General features: G+C 33.9%; 6 protein-coding genes across 6 annotated transcripts; 4 read left to right on the top strand and 2 right to left on the bottom strand.

Annotated features, from left to right (window-relative positions):
- Positions 1 to 2859: 2859 nt before the first annotated feature.
- LOC120203248 lies at positions 2860 to 5445 on the top strand. The gene is made up of 3 exons (XM_039203572.1): positions 2860 to 3106; positions 3391 to 3859; positions 4323 to 5445. The coding sequence occupies exons 1-3, from the start codon at positions 2860 to 2862 to the stop codon at positions 5221 to 5223; spliced, it is 1617 nt and encodes a 538-aa protein (XP_039059503.1). The 3' UTR covers positions 5224 to 5445.
- Positions 5446 to 6131: 686 nt separating this feature from the next.
- On the top strand, positions 6132 to 6575 carry LOC120203247 (S-protein homolog 18-like). The gene has a single exon (XM_039203571.1). It carries the CDS (start codon positions 6132 to 6134, stop codon positions 6573 to 6575), a length of 444 nt encoding a protein of 147 aa, XP_039059502.1.
- Positions 6576 to 8551: 1976 nt separating this feature from the next.
- LOC120203243 (PHD finger protein ING1-like) lies at positions 8552 to 10196 on the top strand. Its single transcript, XM_039203568.1, has 5 exons — positions 8552 to 8821; positions 8929 to 9028; positions 9317 to 9456; positions 9548 to 9685; positions 10040 to 10196. Exons 1-4 carry the CDS (start codon positions 8797 to 8799, stop codon positions 9607 to 9609), a joined length of 327 nt encoding a protein of 108 aa, XP_039059499.1. The 5' UTR covers positions 8552 to 8796; the 3' UTR covers positions 9610 to 9685; positions 10040 to 10196.
- Positions 10197 to 10390: 194 nt separating this feature from the next.
- LOC120203242 (GATA transcription factor 1-like) lies at positions 10391 to 12629 on the bottom strand. Its single transcript, XM_039203567.1, has 2 exons — positions 12420 to 12629; positions 10391 to 11019 (listed from the first exon to the last, which is right to left on the bottom strand). The coding sequence occupies exons 1-2, from the start codon at positions 12570 to 12572 to the stop codon at positions 10519 to 10521; spliced, it is 654 nt and encodes a 217-aa protein (XP_039059498.1). The 5' UTR covers positions 12573 to 12629; the 3' UTR covers positions 10391 to 10518.
- A 1833-nt stretch (positions 12630 to 14462) lies between these two features.
- LOC120203246 (NADH dehydrogenase [ubiquinone] 1 alpha subcomplex subunit 13-A-like) lies at positions 14463 to 18256 on the top strand. The gene is made up of 3 exons (XM_039203570.1): positions 14463 to 14742; positions 17855 to 17926; positions 18012 to 18256. Exons 1-3 carry the CDS (start codon positions 14528 to 14530, stop codon positions 18154 to 18156), a joined length of 432 nt encoding a protein of 143 aa, XP_039059501.1. The 5' UTR covers positions 14463 to 14527; the 3' UTR covers positions 18157 to 18256.
- A 1619-nt stretch (positions 18257 to 19875) lies between these two features.
- On the bottom strand, positions 19876 to 22315 carry LOC120203241 (transcription factor MUTE-like). The gene is made up of 3 exons (XM_039203566.1): positions 22146 to 22315; positions 21624 to 21992; positions 19876 to 20123 (listed from the first exon to the last, which is right to left on the bottom strand). Exons 1-3 carry the CDS (start codon positions 22239 to 22241, stop codon positions 20031 to 20033), a joined length of 558 nt encoding a protein of 185 aa, XP_039059497.1. The 5' UTR covers positions 22242 to 22315; the 3' UTR covers positions 19876 to 20030.
- Positions 22316 to 23696: the final 1381 nt, after the last annotated feature.

The raw sequence follows: 23696 nt of genomic DNA, 5'->3' as shown, positions 1-23696 counted from the left end.
TTTGCATGTCTCCTTCGCTTGGCATGTTATTGTTCTTTCCTTGACAAGAAATGGGCATTCTGGGATGGCTATACTTGTTTGGATGTGTCACAATGTCTATTAAACAAGACTGTTCTGCATGTGGCTGCAAATATCTTGACTCAGATATATCCGGATGTTTATCGCAGTTCTTTTACTTGGATCAAAGGTATGTTTATTACTATTTACTTTGTAAGTTAGAATTGTCACCGTGCTTGTTGAATGCAACTCGAACTCAATGGTAGTTCCTTAAGCATTTTAATTACTTCTAGGCAAGCGTATGGTGTGGGAAGCATCTTAAAATGACTGTTATGTCAACTGAGGAATCTCCAGAAGAAGAACATTGCAGCCTCTTTTTCCAGGTACTTGATGGTTGATAGTTTGAGGCATCAATCTCCTGCAAAGAAAAGTTGTTAGTTCATACCAAACTTTCATTCTCGATCAAATAAAAAGAGTTCATCTTTGCAAAATTTGATTTGCTAGTATGAATGCTGTCAATTGTTTTTCTTTCCTTTCTTAGGATAAATAACTTTCTGTTTTCAAATTCATATCAATCATGTCATATTTTCTTATTTCACGTTGAGGGCAGGCTTTTGATTATGCTTTGATGTGGCTACTACCCAACATGAATTTAGGCATAGGTTCTGCTTATATTTTATAATTAAGTATTCATTACATGCCTGAATTTTTTGGCCTAATAATTTCAAACCTCAATAGAGGCAACTCTTCTATTGTTTTCCTTGATAGAAGGCAGTCAGCCCAAGGTAGAGTGTGAATATCATAAGGACGCATTAGAAAGTGCTTCGAGGCACCTAGGGTTACTCCCATACGAGCCTGCATATCATGCTAAGCTACTTCATTTACTACTCTTGAGACTATTTCTCTGTTGCATTAGAGTTGTTAATTCTCTCGTTCCATGATAAATATCATTTCCTTTCAGAGGAAATATGTAAGAGTTTTGCCTTTGGTGTTTTTTTTACTCGGAAACTGCTTTCATGTATCATATTACTTAAATTTTCTGTTTGTTTTGATAAACTTAATTTTGCAGTTGCTACTGGATTTTTGAGGTTCTCTGCTTCTAGCATTTCATCTATGGCTAGATACTCAGTTGTTTATGACAAGTCAATAGTGGAGGTTGTTGAAAAATCCATTCTAGAACAGTTGAATCTAGCAAAAGATGCAATATCTGAAATTAAGGTACCTAATTATTTTTTTTCATTAAAGGGATCTGTGCTGCTATATATCTATGTTACACTTAACTCATCATTTTTCTTGAAGTGCTTATGTTTGATGCATATTTGGAGATGTATACAGGAATATGCTCTTCCATATATATATATTATATGAAAAATCTTAAAGAAATAATTGAGCATACCTGTGTTGGATGTATATGTTTTCTGGAAACAAAGGCTTTTATCACCTTAAAATTCTGTTAATGCATATATATATATATATATATATATATTCTTCTTAAAAGTTTGTTAGGTGTCCACTGCACAACCTTCAGTTAGAATTTAGATTAAAAAAGAATTGTTGAAGACAAACTGCCTGGCTTTCTAAAAAGAACCAGAGTTAATTATCAGATTTGCCTGCATTGAGATCCAACTTTAAGCTTTGGAATTAGTGGTCTCAATATGTAAAAAGTCTAGTCTAAATGTGGCTAATGTTCACTTGGTAAATATGAGAAACTTATAGAAACAAGAGAAGTGTAATATTTACTGCTTCCCTTTTCTTTGTACTCCAAGTTATAAATCTAACAAAAGATAATCCAATTTGATCTATTTCTGTCTTCCTTGATATAGAGTTTAGAAACATACCTTAATAAAGTCTTAGAAGATACCCTCATTAGGTTTATAAACATACATTTAATAAATAGAGCTCAAAGTGAGATGAATTTTGTTTAAGGTGCCTCTCAAATATGTTGGTTAACCTGAGCTTTTATCTCTTTACTACTCAATGGGTTATGTTTTTTCACTTCCTCACGTCCTGGTATGCTGATTCACTTTGGGATGGCAAATGTCAACATCATTTTCTCTTGATTTCTTATCTCTCAATTTGGATCGTACTTCTTCAATAACTTCGTGGCAATGGTATTGGTACAATTTAATTAATTATCAAAAGATGCATGTCTTACAGCATTTTTTATGAAGAAATTATATTTGCTTCCTGCTCTGTTTTCTGTTATCAGAAGAATCTAGTTGGCATCATCTGCTGCTGAAGTTTTGAATAATTTTGTCTCTTTTCTTTTTCAAACAGAATATTGACTCAATCGGTGGTGAGGTTTTAAAGGCTGCACAAGCAATCATTGATGCTTCCATAAGACTCTGCAAGGAGTATCACCAAGTAATAAATTGGGATTTCTCTGGTGCAGAACTTGAAATAATGAGAACAGCATGGAATGTAAACAGGCTTGCATTATGAATCATGTCATGAACATAATAACAGTTACACTAGAAAAACTGTTTGAATTGGGTGTTCTTGCTGCAAACGATGGTGGAAGTCTTGTGACCATTCTTAATGTTTCGTGGAAAGGTTTGGTCACCTTGCTTCAGCTATCCAAGGGAAAATTGCCATTAAAAGTGAAGGTAGCAGATATTGTTGTGACTTTAATTTCACTAGTCAATGGTTCACTGAAATGTGCAGCTGAGAGTTGGTCTTCTCCTAAGGAGATGGTTTCTGTAACTGAAGCTAGAAGGATTTTGTTCCAATAAAGTTTACCTGATTAATGCAGTAAAGATATCTTCCCTACATCCATGCCAGACATATACAGTTTATAGAGATTTAGCACTCTGTGTCTTGATGATCTCGACCTTTAAATTATTAGTGAGCAATGAAAAACTAATGAAAGATGTCAGCGAGGTTATGGCAGAACTTTTGGATAAAACATCCTTGGATTTGCTTAGTTCTTTGCTAAATTCAACTGATGTGAAGCAGGAATACAAATATGAACTTGTTGATTGGTTATTCTTTGATAACTGCTGGTCAGATGCTAATGAAAATCCCATTAGTAAATGTAGGATGACTTCATTGGATGAGATATTTTCAGTGAATTGTGAAACTATGCCTAGATCAAAAGTATTGGTGCTTGGTCAAGTGTCAATCTTTTCCAGTTTTCTGAGATACCCCAATGATTTGGAGGATGATGTAAAACTTCTGATTGCCAGGAAACTTGATTGGTTTATGAATTTAATAATCGATGAAGAGGTTTATTCTTCCATTTTTGTATCACAGATTCCACTATTGTATGTTTCTGGAGAAACTGTGGAGTTAATTTGGGAGCACATGTTTTCAGCTCTTTTGCAAGCCTTAAAAACCTTCATGATAGATGTATCTTCAACTTTAGCTTGGGAGTTTGGATCTTTCCTGGTTAAGAATTTCCTGCATCCTCATTTCCTTTGCTCAGAAATCATAATGGAACTTTGGTGCTTTTGGTTCGGCATGCTGAGTTAGAGTTGGTGAATGACATCATCCTTGAGGTATGTGCATTAATGAAGTTAGTATCATCTCCAGAGTCAGTTTTTGTTCCGGATTCTAGTCTCCGGAAAATGGCGAAATCAGTCTGCACACTTCTCTTATTCAGCAGCAAATCGGTGGTGGATTGTGTTTATAGTTTTGTGACTGGTGATGATAGATCTCAGTTATCATCAGTTCTATATGCAGCCTTGCTTTTGGAAGGCTTTCCACTGAACTCGCTATCAACAAACATGAGAAGTATTGCTAAAGAAAAAATCATTTCTGACTATTTTGGTTTCATTGATAGTTTTGATGACAAATCATTGACTCTCTCCAGTCCTGAATTTGGGCTTCCAGTTTTTTCATTATCTGCTTCATTGCAGTCACTGTAAGTTCTGCCGCTCTGTTAATTCAGTCATGATTTTCTAATTGTTTCATTCAAAACGAAAAATAGAAATAGCAATGTTTTGTTGAAGTTCCTAATTCTTTTCAATCAAACCGAATAAAATCACATAACCATAAGTGCGGGTACTGTAAATTTCTCAGACAAAGGATGTTGTGTCCACTCATTTGATATACTTCGTCTCTTCATTTTTCTCGTAGTACCCATATTTTGGCTCTCGTGACCTATATCTAGACCCTTCGAACACATGGAAAACTTAAAAAAATATTCGACATTCAGACACACCCGAATCTGATTTTCATAAATGCTTATGTAACCATCTTTAGTTTCTACCATTAAGATCTGCCGAAATATTTTTCTTCTAACAAGAACTGTGATTCTATTTATGGCGTTTCAAATTGATTTGTGAGTTACAATACAGACTGAATGAAATTACTCTTTCATGCAGCCAGGTGACCATATCTGACACGGACATGAAGACCTTGAAGTTCCTAGTTGCTATTATTAGTGGCTGCAGGAATTCTGTGGACAAATTAAAGAAGGAAGTTTGTTGTAAGCTTTTGAATCAGACGTTAGGGATTAGCTCAAATTTGAGTCACCTATATGAATCTGATGAAATGGAGGAAGTCATCTTGGAGCTTCACAATTTGTTTGTTGTGGGACCAGCAGCTTCTGATACTGTTCTGAACCAATGCAAACCCGGACTGGCACTTTTCTTGGCCGGAACTAGTGCCATGGCGATGTCGGAAAGTGATAATTGCCCTAAAAGTATTGCTGTATGGGAGTTGTATCACATGGTTTTGAGAGAAAGGCACTGGGCATTTGTTCATCTAAGCATTGCAGCATTCGGATATTTTGCTGCTCGCACTAGCTGCAATCAGCTATGGAGATTTATGCCTCAAGATGCAGCACTTTCATACGATATAATATCTGGAAATGATGCGAATGAAGACCGATTTATGTCCGAGTTTAAGGCTTTTCTTGAGAAAGAAAGGGCTCTTCCCGCTGTTATGTCCAGCAGCACTGAGCAACAGCTGCTACTTCTTGAGGAAGGTTTGGCTCTAAAACAACTGGTTCAGAAGGTCTCAAGTATCAATTTAGATGATGCAAGATTTGATAAAACTGATATTGATGATGAAAACCAACCAAACAAGAGAAGGAAACTTCCTGATGGAATAAACAGAGGCGTGGAACTGTTGCAAGATGGCTTGAAAGTTATCGGCGACTGTCTTTCACAGTGGCAAACTAATCAGGTAGAGTCTGCTGAACTTCATGACAGGTTAATGACCCACTTTTCTATGCTTGAAAATGTGATTTCTCACCTGCAAATTCTAAGTGACAGTAGTTAAGTCCCGAGGTCGTAAACCACCATTCTCCAGTTTCGGCCTTCGCCGCTACCACAATCGACCATGGTAACATGGCCATAATCATAGTAAAAAAATGTAATAGGAATGCATCCATGACTGCAATTTAAATCCTCGGTTAAGTAATCATTTAAGCTGTGTTCATGCGCATATATGGTGGATTTCTTAGGTTTTATAGGTCACGCAAGTACAAAGCTTGTTCTTTAACCAAAAGGGTAAACTTAACAACAGATTTTGTGGTCAAATTTAATCTCTTCATGCAATGCTATGTTTTGCAGAGTTGATGTAGGAGTTCCTTCTCATTTACTTTGTTTATATTTCTTGCTGGTGCAAAGCCCTTATTAGTCAAATTTTTTGGTGTGAAATAATGACCTGGAGTTTGATATTTATAAGAATAAATGGTTGTCCTTTGTTTCCATATGTAATGGGGGTAAGGGGAGGTAAGATAGTAGGCTGCCCCCAACACTAGGTTAAGAGCAGCTTCCGTAGGAGACCTCCAAATTATGAAATGCTCAACCACCGCAAAAACGTTTATTATAAAAAGCTCAACCACCGCAAAATCTATCAAAATAAAAATAAAATCTTATTTAGAATATTACAAGATTTTTTTCCTTCTCTTTTATTTACATTATCCAACTTAGAATGGATTAGGTGCTAATTAATTAGTCAAATTTATTTTAATTAAATCCCCTTATTAAAGTCCTCCCTGAATTAATAAACCTATTAATGAACAATGAATGTTAAACTTTACAACTGTCACATATTAATACTAATCTTCTGGCTTTGGCCTCTAAGAAAAAGTGTTTAGAATTTACTGCAATAGATTTCCTACTTGTTTTACCGAATCCACGATGCTATAAAAAATAAAATCCCCCACTGTCATTACTTACACCATGGTTTACCTCAAAGAAACATCGGTGACATTAATGGTGGCACTTTGCATGACCTTCCCGTCGGAATTTGCAATAGCCGAAGATATTTTGTGGGTCAACTATCATATCCACATAACCAACGATTTGCCGATGTCAGAATCGGAATCCGGTGAGCCGTCATTGTATATGCATTGTAAGTATAAGAACAAAGATCTCGGTGAAAAAGGCATGATTCAACACGAGGATTACACATGGGATACGAAGATAAACCTGTTCAGGACCACCCTGTTCTTCTGCCATGCAGTGTGGGTGAATCATAAGGAGAGGCATTTTGTTGCTTTCAAGGCCACTCGAGATGAAAATCAGTGCATGGTTTATCATTTTTCTTGCTTGTGGATGGCGAGGGAGGATGGGATTTATTTTAGCAAAGATCAGTTTGTTTGGACTAATGCATACCCATGGTAGATTCTTGTTGAAGTGATCATTGGGAATAAATAAATCCTTTCTTTTTAACAACCTAATAATCCAATTTTTTTTTATTTTGTTTTGTCACGATTCAGTAAATGAGGGATAGGGTTCATCACCCGAAACTCAATAATATTTGAAATTACCCTTTAACGTTGTCAATATGAACAAGATAATTATACCGGTCGTAGATGATTCATTTCGTTAATTTGGTGAAAAACTATTGTTGAAGATTAGATGACGGTTAATTGATAATAAGTGTATTCAATATGAAGAAGAGAATAAATTATTGAGTGTTGGGATAGATTCTTTTTGGAAGTAGTTGAAGAGCTCTTTCTTTGTCTCTCATCGAGGTTTATTTATTAACCCTCTATGTATGTTTATGACAAGCCTATAATCGTCAATGTTATTTATAAACATGTCATTAAATTTAGGTTAGACACATCTCTTAAGTATATCAAAGATCTTATCAAAAATTTATAATCGACCATAGAATTTTCTTTGCTTTCTGGAAATTAAAATCAATGTATAAGAAAACAATAATATATACCTTAAGAACAAGTCGTGAAAAATGCAATATCTTTTGCACTAAACCAAAATTAAAAGAAACCAATTTATATATTTTCCACTATGTTTCATAAAATCAGATTAAATTTTAGAAGATGATAATTATTCTAAACGTTTTAGGCAAATTCAAATAACGTGAGATTTGAAGCCAACACTTCAAAATTCGGTGATGAATTGGGCAAGCCATTTGACTCAACTGGTACGCACTCGTAGTTGTGCGAAGAATGTAAGGTTAAACATGTCATTTCAAGAATGAAAAAAGTAATCAATTTTCAGCATTTTAGGGTTTCAAGTTCGTTAAGCCACTGGCGGGAAGTCATCGCTGAAATTTCCCCAATCCAAATCCAATCGCAGAACTCAAAAAAAAAAAGAAAAAAAGAAATTCTCTTCTGTTTAATGAAATGCTAATTAATTTCGTTTTGAAATTGTTTTTTCACCCCAAATTTACAGATTTGGAAGCACTGCCCCATATTCTCCAGAAAAAGTATGCATTAATGCGTGATCTCGACAGAAGTTTACAAGGTATTTTTTTGAAACTTAATTTTTGCTTGTTCGGGATTCATTTGAAATTTATGATTTTACTTTGTTGACAAACCAACAAATAGACCCCTCATAGATATAAAATTCAAAATCCAATAGGAGCAATGAAACGAAATCCTTTTTCTAAAAGAAAAATAAATTTGTTTCCAACCTTTGGCTATTTTATATGAACATAAATTTCGAGGCAAAATGAACAGCGTTGTAAACAAGAAATAGAGGATATAAAACGAGGCGTGATGGCTGAAACCGTTAGATTTTCTGACGAGGCACTTGACGAACAAAAACATGGCATTAGGATTGCTGATGAGAAGATTGGTTTGGCAATTCAAACATATGATTTGGTGCGTGGTTATATGTCAAGCCTTGGATTTTATTATATCTCTGCATGTATTTATGTTCTTTTGCAATAACTATGATTGAGAAACCGTTTCCTTTTTTATTCTTGGTTGCTTTGTTTTAAAAAGCGCAGGGGGCACGTGAGCGCCTACAAAAGGCGCACTCCTTCACCCTTTGCGCCTCAGTGCGCCTTGCTCCTTTTAAAACTAAGCTTGGTGGGATTTTGTACTATTCTAAGGCAGTGTTTTAATGTAGAGAATGCCTTAAATTACTTTAGCATTGGCTACCTTGAAGAGAGAGGTGGTGTTACTATAATATTTTAAACTAGTTGCTCAGACCTGGATGTGAGTCTCGAGCAGGTAATCTCAATTGTTATAGAAAATTTTCATGTATTCGGAGGGTCGTTGGAGGGTGTTGGGCATGAGTGCTTAAAATATGAACAATTGGAACATATAGTTTTTACATGGATATTGCATTTTATGTTAAAACCTTTAAATCTTACTCTGTTACATGGACCATCGGCGTAAGAGCTATAAATACAAAGTCATATCAATAACATGGTCAATCATTTTCTTATGAATAAATATTTGTATCATTCCTATGTTGGAAACAAATCGAAGTTGATTGGTTTTGTTCATTGATATTAGCTTTAAACGAAACGTTTTAAGATTTCAGGGATGGATGGAATTATTTTTGCTTCCTTATCACATATTCCGTTTATTATATATAATATCTTCAGGTTGATTCACATATACAACTACTTGATCAATATTTGAAAATGTCCGATGAAGAGCTACGTCGCGGTATACTCTGATTTTTCCACTTCCACAACTATTATCTTAACTTTTCCTTTAAGCCCTTCTTCCTTTGTCATATTTTGAATCTTTACTCTTAATATATTTTTCAACAGAAAGAGAGAATGTAGCAGCTACTGCAGAACCTGCTCCAAGTCGTGATAGTACCACTAAATCTGGAAGGTCTAGTCAAAGTGGAAGAGGAGGCCGTAAAAAGTATGCTTCTATCTTATATGAAGCTCATTTCTGGTTTCCTTATAGACTATTCACTTGTCATCCAATTAGTATATTTATAAAATTTTGTGGCTTTTGCAAAAAGTTGTCATACCAGTGTGAAAGAGACTCCAGAATCAAGAGAAATATATTATTTTTTCTTAAAAAAATGTCAAATTTTGAGTTTGGAATGATCGAACTGAGAAAACATCCTTGAATTCCTTAAATTATATGCAACAGAAATTTCACTAATTAAATACATGATAGCATTTGAACCACATATTTTTGTAGAGCACGCCTGGCAACAGCAGCAGCAGAAAACCCGGCTGGCATGGAATTAGACTTGCCAGTGGATTCTAATGAACCCACTTACTGTCTGTTCAACCAAGTTAGCTACGGAGAGATGGTGGCATGTGATAACCCCAGTGCAAGTAACTAACTTCTTTATATATCTCTCTCTTAGAGACTATTATCATTATCACTCCCTATTGATCTGATGAAACTCTTTGCCCATTTTACCAGCGCAAGATAGAATGGTTTCACTTCGGGTGGTTGGTCTGAGAGAACAACCGAGAGGGAAATGAAATTGTTCAGATTGAATGGTAATGAAAAACCGTCGTAAAGGCAGATCACGGTAAACGTTATTTCGGGGAAGCTATGGTAATGCATTTTTGTATTGCCTTTAATCTGAAAACTATAGTTTCATGACCATATAATCATGCTATTAACAACTTCATGATTCTTTTTTACCATCAGTTTTTAGGAACCTTTGGTTTTTAATGATTTTAGTTTTGCTATATAGCTATTTGGATGATTGTACCATTTTGTTCGGAGCTTGAGATATATCTTTTGAACTTGATATATCCTTGGAAGGTAAGGATAAGCTTGGTGAAGGGTTTTAAACCCTTAGCATTTCCTAGCCGATTTAAGTTCGTTTTAAGCTTTCCAAATCTGTTTGTTTACTTTTCTCAAGTCCCTTAATGTGTTGTAACACATTCTTCATTCATTGATCAGTGGAAGAAAAACGTGAGAGTTCCAAAGGAAAAAACAAGGAGAAATTGATGCTTAGTTGAATTGGAGGAACTCGTGTATGCTTGGAAACACTTCTAAATCTTTCTTATTGTGTGAAGATCATAAACATGTAGTTTGTTGTGAAATAAAAACTGAACCTAAATTGTATTACAACCTTGGACGAAAAATTTCCCATTACCCAAACAAATCAGCAAACACTTGCATTACAATTGACATAAAAAAATAGGCAAAAGCAATTAAAAGTTCAATTTCTTTTTCTCTCCTGGTCATTCAACAAGCCAAAATTTGCCGAATAGGTTTGCAATTTCATCAAAAACAAAATAAAAAAGGAGTAACTTTCGCTAATCTAATCGAAGCCCATTACAACCAAACTCCTAAACTAACTTTAAAAAAAAGATTAAAAAGAAAAAAGACCCAAAATTTTAAAAGAGCGAGTGAGAGGGGATCAGCTCACCAGAAGCCTATAACTGCTTATGCTTCCTCATTTCCAATATCTTCCTATGTGAATTCGAATGTAACTTACTCGAAAACGTCGGGCTGCTTGCCGGACGATACTCTGGCACCAAACGCCCCGACTTATATCTCACTCCACAAGCATTGCAAAGCGTTTTGGGCCCAAGCGGCCCTGCCCTCCATTGCGGTGTCTTTTCCGCACCGCAATGCTGGCATTTCCTTCCCATACTCCTCCATTGATTTCCCTTGGCTGCGGTGGTGGTCACTTTCTCATGAACCCACCACCATCTGTTTCCCTGCTCCCTGCATTTGCGGAGACGCTTCGACCTCGCTTTTACTGGGATCTTGACGTTGCTTAAACAATACATTATGATGTTACCGTCCGTTAAGGTTACCGACGTCGAGCTTTGATGCTTTGTCCCCGTCTCTATAACATCCACGAATGATGTTTCCACTGCTGGAAATGCATCCTTGTTTGATAACCATTCCAGTTCTTCCTCTACAGATTCCTGCAAAATTAACACATCTGGTTTAACTCAATCCATTTGAACAAGTTAAAAATTTTGGTAAATTATTTATTTGGTCACCCACCTATTACTTAGTTTATGTTCTGGTTTTTCAATTTTTTTCTCAAAGATTGCATTTGATTCACGGAATGTAAGATTACCAGTAAGAATGTAAGATTACCAGTGAGAATAGGATTACTGAGAATGTTATATTTTGTGTTTGGTTGGTTTAGCAGGAATGTAAGATTACATATTTAGTTAAAAGAATAAAAGATTATTGGAATATATTTGATCAAATTGTCCTTATTATATATTTATTTTTTTAACAAGTTGAAAAATATTTATATATTTTCTTTAAAAATTTTAAATTCATAAAATTTATATAATTTTTTTACAAAATTAAAAATATAAAAAGATTTAATAAAAAGGTAAAATTTTATTTTAATTTCTGAATTTCATATAAAATTTTAATTATAATTTTTTTTGTAAATCTAAAATAGTTTAAAGATAAATTTGTAATTTAATTTTCGTAGAATTTTTTTTATTCAATGACAGAAGAAAGATATTTTTTAAAAAAAAATTAAGGACATTTTAGTCCAAAACACCGGTAATTCAACAATACCTAAAAAAAAAGGTAATGACATTCCCGGTAATATACAAAAAAAATTCACTATTAATAATCTTACATTATCGAATCGAAAATGAGATTTTCGACTAATCAAACGGAAGAATGTGAATTCCATTTCCATAGAAATTCCACATTACTCTATCCAAATGCTCTAATTATTTACTACTTAACTAATTTTCACTAAACAGAAATTTATTACCACTTTTCCCTAAATAAGTATATTGATTTATGATGAGCTACGTTAGTTGGGAATGAAAAAGACAAAAGTAGGTCTACTAGGATTCACGTGCGACAAACAAAAGATAATGTTGGAAAGTTGGACAAAACGGACTTTTCGCATCGGAATGGAATTATAAGAAAACGGAGTGCTCGTATCCATTTTTCGCTTCGCTGGGACATTTATTACTAGGATAAGATCAAGAACTGATACTTCCCTCTCCTTTGAATTATCACAATTCCAAAAACACTCTCAACATGACGCCCATACTACGCTGTCTTATTCAATAGAGTGAATAAACATGATGGGTAAAATCGTCCTAATAAAAAAGGGGATCAATCAGTAATAGGAGAATGCAAAGAATCAGTTTGGACTAAATTATAAACAAAGTCACGTAATTCAATTAAACGCCGTCGGTTATGACCCGACCCGGGTCATTTCCCAATCCTTACTCGGGCGACGGAGACTCGGCCGAGTTAGCGGCGAACTCGGTGTTTTTGCAGTCGCCGTGGAGAAAGGCAAAAGTAATTAGATTGGAAGAGAGGAAAAATGACTTACTGAAAAAGAAGAGTTGTTAGGGTTAAGAGAAGAGGAGGAGGAAGAGTTAGTCTTCGAGGATTTGTTGTTGTCTTCTTCGTCTTCTTCTCCGACGTCGGAGGCGAAGTCCAATAAGGTGTCATCAAAACAGGCGGCCATGTCAAACGCTTTCATTTCTCAACGATAAGGTAAAAGAGGGAAATGTTTTCTCTTTTATCGATCTAGTGCGAAAACGAGGGATGCCGTTTCTTAGGGTTCCTTTTCTTTGACATATAACGGTGGTGAGTAACGTTTGTCTGCAAATATGGCCCACATTCTTTTTTACCCTTTTTCATGAAATCAGTACCGTTTGATGAATCTTTGGTGAGTTATTCTGCACTTGGATATATGAAAATGCACTAAATTTGTGTGCTGAAGAAAAAGTTCAGAAAATATTAATTTTGAAAATTATTTAGAGAGAAAAGATGAATGCAATGATAAATATCATAATATATAAATAAGTGTCCAAACTGTATCGTTTTTTTAAGTGTTACTTAATTTTTCGGTTAATCTAAGTGTCCAACATTACAAACGTTGTCATTTTAGGTGTCTGACTGTAATTGTCGTTAAAAAACTCATTAAGTGACACATTTCACATTCTGATAATTTTGAAAAAATATTTTTTAAATTTTTTTAAAATTTTTATTTTTTAAAAACCATAATTCTCTTAAATTACAAAAAAAAATCTCAAATCCCTAAAATCATAAATTCCTAATCCTAAACTACAACACCGTCTTTGTTGGTCACGACCATCGCCTTCGATATCATCCTTGCCATCTCTCTAGTCAAGCATCGTCATCGATTGATCATCAGGATCGCGTGGGGTCACGATTTGCAGTGTCGATTGGCTTTTGTCTCGATAGATTTTCATGGGGTTATTAGTCGTCGGGTGGAGGTTCGACGGCAATAAACATGGATTTAGGGGTTGAAATTATAGTTTTCAAAGTTTTGGTTTTTTTAAGTTTTCGATTTTTTTAAATATAATTCTATTTTTTTTACTTTAAACAAAAATTTCAAAATTACCACAACGTGACACGTATTACTTAACGAAAATTTTTAACGGGCGTTACGGACAAGATACCTAAAGTAGTAACGTTTGTGACGTTAGGCACTTGGATTGACCGTAACAAATTTTAGGCACCGTTTTAAGAAAAAACAATATAGTTTGAACACTTATTTTTATATTAAGCTTAAATATTAAATTGTCATAATTGAAATTAATTTTAGTAAATTTATCAAATAATTATCGACAACTTTAGTAATTTTTTATGATTTTAGGTTCAAATGTAGAGGAAATTAAAAATGTATGTACTAAAATGTTTTTTTAAATGATTTTATAATAGAAACAGTAAGTTTAAAAGTTATGTTGATGTTTTAACTATAAGTATATGAAATTAAAATTACAAGGATCGAAATGGAAAAATAGAAGTTTAAAATTGTGTGTTTCATTTTAAATTTTAAGGTATTTATCTATGACTTCTTATTTTCTATCAGTGCTGATGGGAACAAAATGCGTTACAGCGGCTATAGCGGTTTAGGTTTTTTTTTAAGCGGAGAGTCACAATCGATGAGGGGTTGCTATTGATCGCTGTCAAAGTTTTTGTATTCTTTAGGAGGTAACATAGGATTGAATAGTGATGGAAAACAAAGGGCTGATCTTTCATCTCGATAAACAATTAATCTTGAAGTTTACCCATTTTAAAATTTAGGAGTAAATTTGATAACAAAGACAATTGAGGGGTCGATTTGACTAAACTAATCAAGTTTGAGAATTATCTTATGTTCTAAGAAGAGAAGAAAACAATAACCATTTATCAATATTAACTTCAAGTCACTAACATGGTAAGTAATAAACAATATGATGTTGTTTAAACTATTTCCAGTTTGAAATATATATATTAAAAGACATATTTATCAAAATCGGATTACAAATCAATTTAGATCAGTTAAATAAAATCCTAAAAAAATGGGGATGATAATTAACCTTAAGCCGCCACGTGCAGTTGTCCAAAACGTACAAAGAAATATATACTCCAACACTGTACTCAACTTTCTGTATTCTGCGTCTCTTGCTGATCGACAACTGGAAGATGACGGAGTCAGTGATAAGAAATAAGCCAGGAATGGCAAGCGTGAAGGACATGCCGGTTCTCCAAGACGGGCCTCCTCCGGGTGGGTTCGCCCCGGTCCGATACGCTCGTCGGATACCTAACAAGGGCCCCAGTGCTATGGCTATTTTTCTAGCTGCTTTTGGTGCCTTCTCTTATGGAATGTATCAGGTCGGCAAAGGGAACAAGATCCGCAGGTTCTTCCTTCTTTTCTCTGCAAAATCCTCAATTTCTCTTCTTTATTGGGTTTTAGTGTCCCCCACCCTTTGTTTTGCTTGAATTGATCGTTAGGATCTCAAATTATGATAATTCCACAGGTCCTTGCTTTTGCTTTCTCTGGAAGTCCCTTAAATTATCTTCTTTTATTGATTATTTTAGTCTTGTTCACATCTATGATAATTCCGCAAGCCCTTGCTTTTGTTTTCTCTAGAAAATCCTTATATTCTCTTATTTTAATGATTTCGTGTTCAGTGTATATATTCTCATTTTATTGGAATCCTAAGCTATTTTTGCATTGGGTTTTAGAGTTTTTTTTTGCTTGAAGTGATTGTTAAGATCTCAATGCTCGTTATATCAATTTGATCAAAAGCTTTTGATCAAATTCAAGCTTTTTTTTTTTATCTTTTCATGAAACCTAGAGTTCCATCTTGTTCAATTGCTTAACTTGTATGGTTTTTTGTCTGTGGGTGTTTTTTGGCATGTAATTTTCAAATTAGAGTTTGGAAATTTGGAGGGTTCTACTGTTTATTAGATCATGTCTTGTGTCCTTTAGGATCTTGTTGGAATAATGCTATTATTATTTTTTGGGCTATTAAATGATTTCCAGTGTTCTTTTAAGGATTTGCTTGCTTTCTTTACACCAGTGATGGATGAAGTGATTTAGGTGTTTTGGGGAGTGAACTGATTATTTGGGGCAATTCTTTTTGGTTAGACTTTTTTGTTAATTTGGCTCCTTATTACGTTCTGTCTCAAGTAGCAGCTTCGTGTCCCCCCCCAATTAAATAGCTGTTTTAGGTTGGATTATTGTGATTGTGTAATGATGTTGGTCTTGGCTTTTGATTATCTTATGTGTATTGTGGCGATTAGAATTGTTGTTTTTCAAATGGCTTTTAGTATGTAATCTATGGAGGTTGTTAGGAGGGGGAAAACGAAAGCCAAAGTTTAGACCTACATTACTTGGATGTGGGCATGAGTGTTGGAAACAATGTGTCCAGCATAGGTATTTATTAAAGCTTTTCCATGCATGTGTCAAACATGAGCACTTCAAGAAAAATGAAGAGCTAGAGTAACATAGATTGAGATACTACAATGTACTGCCAATGCTATTATTTGGTTTTGGCATACAGTCGATGTGTAATAATTTCATGAGCCTGATATTTTGTGCTGGTTTTAGCAAATCATCAGCCCTTCTCTGGGAAAAAGAAGCAGTTACTGAGTCAGGTAAGGTGTCTTTCGTAAACCCATTATGTTTTTTCTGCACTTAAAATAGCAATTATGGAGGTTTGTCAAAACTATCTTGTGTATGTAATATCGAAGAGAGTGCATTTGAACATGATCTTTTTATTTGGTTGGTGATGAATTATTGGTCTTCCAATTGTCAGTCGGTACTTGGTTGGGAATATGTATGAATGTTTGCCTCCTCTGAAGAACAGACATGGGAATGGGATACACATACAACAAATAGAGACCCTACAATATGGCAGTTTAGAAAAATAAATTAGGACATAACACTGGAAGATATGACAATTGGGAATGTAGTAAACAAAAATATATGTTAAATAATTCAATTCCATATATAAATGATTTTTTTTACTTTTTCCCATCGAATTCTTTTTCTTTAAAAATGTTCTAAGCAGTCAAATTGATTTCGATTATTACTGTTGATTTTAAGTAGTATCTCAACCATTCGACATTGAACGTTCATACCCCTGACATCCCTGGTGCTCAAACCCGGGACCTCAAGGAATAACAACAATTCCATTGGGCAATGTTTTATCTAGCTGAGGAACTTTGCTTCTATATTATCTAGACCTTTTGTTTCCTAAAGCACCAGTGTTCAGTATCTGGACCGACTCATGTTCGAACATGGCTATGAGGGGGATGATCCTCCAAATGTATGAATAACTTGGAAAAATCATACCGATGTTGGACACTTCAGTGCCTCTGTAACATGGCATAGCTTCTTTAATGGGAGTTGTGCAAGATGGTTTATGTATTTCAATTAAGTAGCCATCTATTGTTTTTATCTTTGACGTATGGAGATGTTTGAAATTCTTTATGCATCATTAGTTTAATGGATTTTTGTGATAAGAGAGTCATAATGAAGTAGCATGAAGGAAATAAAATGAATGAATGAGTGTAATAAGCTCAGGTTGTTTCTGTTTTGAGTGTGTGCTTTAGATACTGGTCTTGATTTATTTGATTAGGATAAAGAAGTTTAACTATCATAGTGATATAAATGAAAGCAAATATAAAAGTTGATTAAAAAAGTTGCATTAACTTTTGTGTTTTCATAAGTTGGTCGATATTATTGGCTATGGTTTCCATCTTTGTCCAGGCTGCAAGGCACACTTTAGGGGCTAGAATCCTTATATTGCCTCAGCCGTAGAGCCCAAAAAAAGCATTAGCGTGCGTGAATTATGGTGCTATATGTGAATGTTTGTGAGTATGCCTTTATGTGTGTGTATACATAGTTACGATCAAAACTCTGATTAGTAATGTGTGCTCTAGTTGATCTACAAAGCAACAATATCTCGTGAGTGCAAAAAAAGCACTAGCGTGCGTGAATTATGGTGCTATATGTTTATGTGTGATTTTATGTTTGTGTGCGTATGCATATTGTTACGACTGTAAACTCCGATGTGTGGTCTGGTTGATTGACTACGGATGCACAATTTTATTGGTCAACATGTATGATTTCCATAGGATACACAACATATTGTTGTTCAGTACTCATATATATATTAAGTAGAGAGTTGCATACCATCTCCTTTCTTGCGAGAGCACGAACAAAAAGGTCTAAGGAGCCTTTATTTTCTTGTGCTAAGCTGCATGGCATGGATGTGTCTAGCCTCGACAATATTGGTTGTCACTGGTAAATTGTCTTAGAGGAGGCAAATTCTGTATGCTTGGTTCGAGTTTGGTTGCCGGAGTAAGGTAGTCTTTGTTTGTGCTCTCGCAAGAAAATGGATTGCTTTTCTCTTCATTTGAAGTACTCATTTCTGAAATGCATGTTTCAAATCTAAATAAATAGATTGGAATATTGCCATTTTTAAAAGAAATAAGATTGAAATATTTAACATTTTATAGGGCATTGAAGGAAGAAAAGTATGCTGCACGTAGAGCAATATTGCCGGTGCTTCAAGCTGAAGAAGATGAAAGGTATTGAACTATTCATACCACTTCAAAGATTTCCGTATCCGAAACGTACCGACTATTTCCATGTTTGCATGCTGTTATTTCTTAGATTTGTCAAAGAGTGGAAGAAGTATCTCGAGTATGAGGCCGAAGTGATGAAGGATGTGCCAGGTTGGAAAGTAGGCGAAAATGTATACAATTCCGGGAGATGGATGCCTCCTGCAACTGGCGAGCTCCGTCCCGAAGTTTGGTGATACCTTTTCCTGTAAACTCTTTGACCTGAACTGGTGTGTTTTCTCTTCATGCAAGCCTTTTATGTTCCCTGGTCTTGTTCGCAGTGTGCTAAATAAAAAATTGGGAAAGAAACTTATTTCTGTAACAAGATTATCACCGGATCCGATCAGTATTCCTTTACCTTCACCTTCATCTTCCTCCTATTCCGAACATATTAAGGAAAATACCCTTGCTGTAAAAGTAATTTCCATGAGAAATGTTGTAGGAAGGGACGTCTAGCAGTTGCCACCTATGTCGGGTACGAGTGTTGGATAAGGATATGCATCCGACACAGTATGGCCTATCTTCTTTTCGAGAATATTTAGAGGTTGTATCTTCGTTTCAACGTGTCGGATATGAGTATCGAACGTGATTACTTAAAGAAAAAGTCACAACATAAGTTGCCACTACCGCGCTTGAACTCTTGGTTGAATTACATTTTACAAACATGTCCTTGTTGATAATAAAAAATAAAGGTAAAATAATATTTTTAGCCTTTAATATTTATATAATTCTTTTGATGAATAAAAGAATAACTAACACAGCTTAACCTAAGATGAGCTGGTCTCTGGCTTCCTCTTGGAGCAATGAGAGTACTCCCTCTGGTGGGTTTTAATATTTATAATTAAAATAATCTTAATTTTGTTTTCAAATATTTTTTTTAAAAATTACTCAATCACAGGTGTACATGTATTAAAGGAAAAAGTTACTTATATCAGGTCGTTCTTATTTGCTCATTCTCTAAATATGTGGACTAAATTGTTTTTATGGAGACGGATCAATTGTGTTACAGATAAACCCAATAAGTTTGTGGTAATTTAAGACCAACCTACTAACTACTATATCAGAGGAGTGCAAGAAGAACATGCAACTGAATCCTGGTTCAAAAAAGCGAAGGATGAGCACATGCAATCCCAACCAAACCCATCTTGAACCTCATTTCAACACAAAACAACATTAAATGCAAAATTAAGCCCATATGCTCTGCTTATTTAAACCAAATTGCCCTCAAGTTCGAGACTTTCGATCCCTTCGATGTTGCTGCCTCTTTTATTCATAATCACGAATCACTTGAAAACACCTAAACTAACACGTTCAAATATAAAGCTCAATTGTGTACTAAGGGGATGAGAAATAATAAGGAAACTTGCATATCTAATTTTTCTTTTAAGGTGAAATAAAATTTTAAATTTTATTTTTGAATTTCTGAATCTACCACTGCCAACACATACACTTACCTTAGTCATGTCTCATTAAAACAACTACTTCACTATTTTTTACATAATTCATGGGGATCATAGTTAATGCCATGAGATAACGACATGCATAATGATCGCCCAATAAAATAGACACTAAGATTTTATATGAAAAATTCTTTCAGGAAAAACTATAGGTAGAAAATGAGAAAATTCACTAATGTCAAGAAAATAAAAATACAAAAAAAAAAAAAAAACTCACTAATGTAAAGAGAAGAAGAATACAAAAGAAACTTCTAAAGTAGAAATCTAAGTTTTCAATGTAAAGGAAAATAAAATTTCTACTTCTAATTAAACTAAATTTCTTACTTTCTCAAATTAATATGTTAATTAATTTGTGTCACTTTGAATTTGAGTAGAACTCTAACAATTAACATCATGCATTTTCTCATTTATCATCCACTTTTATTACTCTCGTAATGGAGCAATTGTCTGTAAAACTATCCCTCCACAAAATGGAAAAAGTGGATAGGTTGATGATTTTCTTTATTTACCAGTAAATATATTATAATTTAAAAGAAATGAAATTATATATGTTCCATTTCTTGTATGCTGATATAACCACCATGAAAACATGAAAATTTTATTAGTATGAAAAACTATATTTCGTTGAGAAAAACAGGCTCTGAGAAGAAGCTTTGCTGAACTTCAGTAGCAAGTTCCTCCAAGCTCAGTTGACATTCTAGACCAATCTGTTCAAAAAATACATTACAAACTAACATAAGCCTTCGTATATATAATAAAAACAAAAAGACAGTAATAACTCAATGAGTGGCCTTAGAGGTAAAAGAGTATTTTTTTTTTAAAGAATTTGTGTTCGTGTCACTTTTTTTATAAGGCGTGTGTGCGTCGCAAATAGACTAAGAAAAATTCTTAACAAATACTATTTTTTAATCATCTCAGACTATTTAAAAGAATAGCAAGAAAAATATTGATAAAATTATGAACTCAACGAGTGATCAGTATTGTTTTCCTTAAAGAGTTTGGGTTTGAGTAACTATTTTTACAAAGTGTGTGTTGTAAATAAATTAAGAAAAATTGAACAAATATTATTTTATAATCACCCCAAATTATCGAAAAGAATAATGAGCAAAAGGATAAAATGAATCCATGCTTTATCTTAATGGATGAAATGCAATCTCAAGCCATTTTTGTTTATATATTTATTGCTCTCTAGTTTACAATGCTTGCCTTGAGGAATTTGCAATGAAATCCGCTTAAAATGAGCATATGATTTGAAGCACACATTAAACGCATATTGGAAAGCAAAATCTCTCATAGTCTATAAATATATAGTTTGCGATCCACTTACACGGTAAAACTTTTAGTTTTATGTCTTTTAAGATTGTTGGATGAGATAAAATCAGAGGCTGTGATTAATTCCTTATTTTTTCCGATGAATTTTTTATTTCCTATTGTTAATCTCAATTTTTTATTTTTCTCATTCAACAATCCCAAAAATTTGTAAAACTAAAAAGTTTTACACTATGCAATTGAATATATATATATATGAGTTAGGATCCACCTATAGGCTACACCTAGTGCAAAATTTTTAGTTTTACACATTTTTAAGATCGTTGGATGAGTTGGAATGGACGGATGAGATTATCTCCTTATTTTTTCTAGGGAATATCTTCTTATTTACTGTTGTTAATCCTAGTTGTCTATTTTCACTCATCTAATGATCCTAAAAAAATTACATTGTATGAACTAATATGCATATATATATATATATATATATATATATATATAATTTAGTGTCCAGAGTAATATCATTAATTTGTGATTTGATTTATCTAATATCCCATTGATTCTCTGTCTCATCTGTAATTATTCTTCTAAGAACATTTTTTCCATTGATTTTTCCCCATTATAAAACACAGGGTGATATCGTCAAATTAATTCTTTGAAACATTATCAATTTCATTACTCAATACCCACAACTATGGCTGAAACAAACGGTGGATTAGAAACCCTAAACCCCTGAAAGCCTATGATATTATTAATTCTTTGAAACATTATTTTCATGTGGAACATTACTTAGTACCCACGACAAATGGTCGTACCTTTATGAAAAAGGAATATAAACCTTAAACTCCAAAATCCCCGTGATATCATCAAATTTAAGATAGTGATGCATCATTGAATACCTGCAACAGCAACTATGGTTAAAACGAATAAATGATGGATACCTTGATGACAAAGGAGTATAACACAGTCTCTTCCATTCTGCTGATGTTGAGGTGAAGAACGTCAAATGAAAATTTCTCCAGCACAGCTACTATCTTCAGAATCTGACCAGGTATTTGTTGGCAAACGATTTTCAGGAGGACGTTCGATCCCGAGATCCTTGCTTCGACATCCGCAAGAGACGAGTTGAAACATGCGCCGACTTCTCCCATAGGGCTAGGTTTTGCAGGCAGATGTAGTGACTTTGGAGTACTTGGACTAGGGCTAGGGCTTAAACTCTTCCTTTGTTTCTTCGATTCCAGAGATTGTAAAACTTGTTGCACTTCCTTGATGAACTCCATCACACCGCCTATGATCGATGCTTGGTCACCCTGAAAACCAAAATAACCATATTAAAAGAATTCTGAACATATACTACCTTATAATTATCTACAACTATTAAAGAAAAGCTCTTAACTTGAACAATTAGGGTTGGGTTTCGCAATATCCATATCGAAAAAGAGAAGAAAGAAAACAAGAATTACCCTCTTAACGTAGAAACAAGGGGTTAAAGAACGCAAAACTTTAAGATGTTCATTCAGTTGCCTTTTCCTATTTCTCTTCACAGCAATATGAGACATGTTTATAGTTTTTATAATTTGAAAGTAGGGTTTATCTTTTATAAAAGTGATTGATCTTCCAGCTCTAATGTTTTGAGATGAAGAAGTGTTTTGTATGGTATGGGTATATATACATATAAAATACAGTTGGGAAAGTGGTGGATGATCACTTAAATGCTGCAGGGTGCAGTCTCGTGAGGTTTCTATGGTTTACTATCAGAAATTATTGTTATTACGTAAAGCTCACGTTTATTATCTTGGAACAATTACATGCCTCCTCATCTAATTTCACTCATCTTTTAACTGCTCTATCCCCTATTCTTACCACACACTTTCTATATAAGTATTAGATCTTATTACACAATGTAAAATTCTTTTAGTTTTACGTAGATTTAGGACCGTTACATGAATAAAAATAGGTTACTGAGATTAACAGTAGAAAATGAAAAGATATGCCCACACAAAAATGAGTTAAATAAATAGTTTTTTTTTGTTTTTTTTTTAAAAATAAAATAATGCTTTATTTGTTTGTTTATTTACATGTTTTACAAACCTCATTTAAAAATGGGCCAAAAAAATAACCCAAAACCCTTAACCAAGCAGACCCAAGTCCCAGGTGGACATGTTTCGTTGGCCTGATGCACCAGCAGAGCTTCCAGATTGAAGATTCTGACCATAGGGTCGATGTCCCGAAGCATGCTCGACTGGTCCCATAGAAGCCTAAGCCTTCGGTAATAAAATAAATAGTATAGCCCACTTCTTTCTTTATTTTACCTATAAGCTAAGGCATGTTCTTCATGTTGCAACTGATAGAAAGGTGAAGAATCATCCTGAGAATCAATATTACTTTTTTTTTAATCTTTAGCAGTCGAAAAAGGTGGCAACATAAACATCATGCTCACTAATTCAATTTGATTTCATGTAACCCCTTTTCCTTTTATTCTAGTATTTTCTACCTATTTTCATTAGAATAATACTACCACGCTCGACGAGTATCGTTAATGATGACACTATCAAAATAAATTCATAAAACATTAAATTATAAAATACTAAACGTATAATTATAAATTAGTCAAAAACATAAATGTAATTTAATTAAAATACAATATTTATAAAACATTAGTTTTTATAATCTTATTTTAATTATAATTAGATCACATGTTAATTTGAGAAATTTATAAACCCTAATTTATTTTCATAGCTTTGAAATTCCCGTCGTCGTCGTTGCCGCTGGTATCATCTTTCACCATGGGCGAACAACAAAGACTAAATCGACGGAGAAAGATGATATCGGTGGTGGAAGCGGCGGCGACGACAATGATGACGGTAGTGACTTCAAAGCTATGAAAATAAATTATGGTTTATAAATTTATTAAATTAATATTTGATCTAATTATAATTAAAATAAGATTATAAAAATTAATGTTTTATAAATATTGTATTTTAATTAAATAACATTTAAATTTTTAACTAATT

This window comes from Hibiscus syriacus, unplaced genomic scaffold, assembly GCF_006381635.1.
Source record: "Hibiscus syriacus cultivar Baekdansim isolate YM2019G1 unplaced genomic scaffold, ASM638163v2 tig00009426_pilon, whole genome shotgun sequence".
Taxonomy (NCBI): Eukaryota; Viridiplantae; Streptophyta; class Magnoliopsida; order Malvales; family Malvaceae; genus Hibiscus; species Hibiscus syriacus.
Note: the sequence above shows the minus strand (reverse complement) of the source record. Positions and strands in the feature narration are given on the sequence as shown.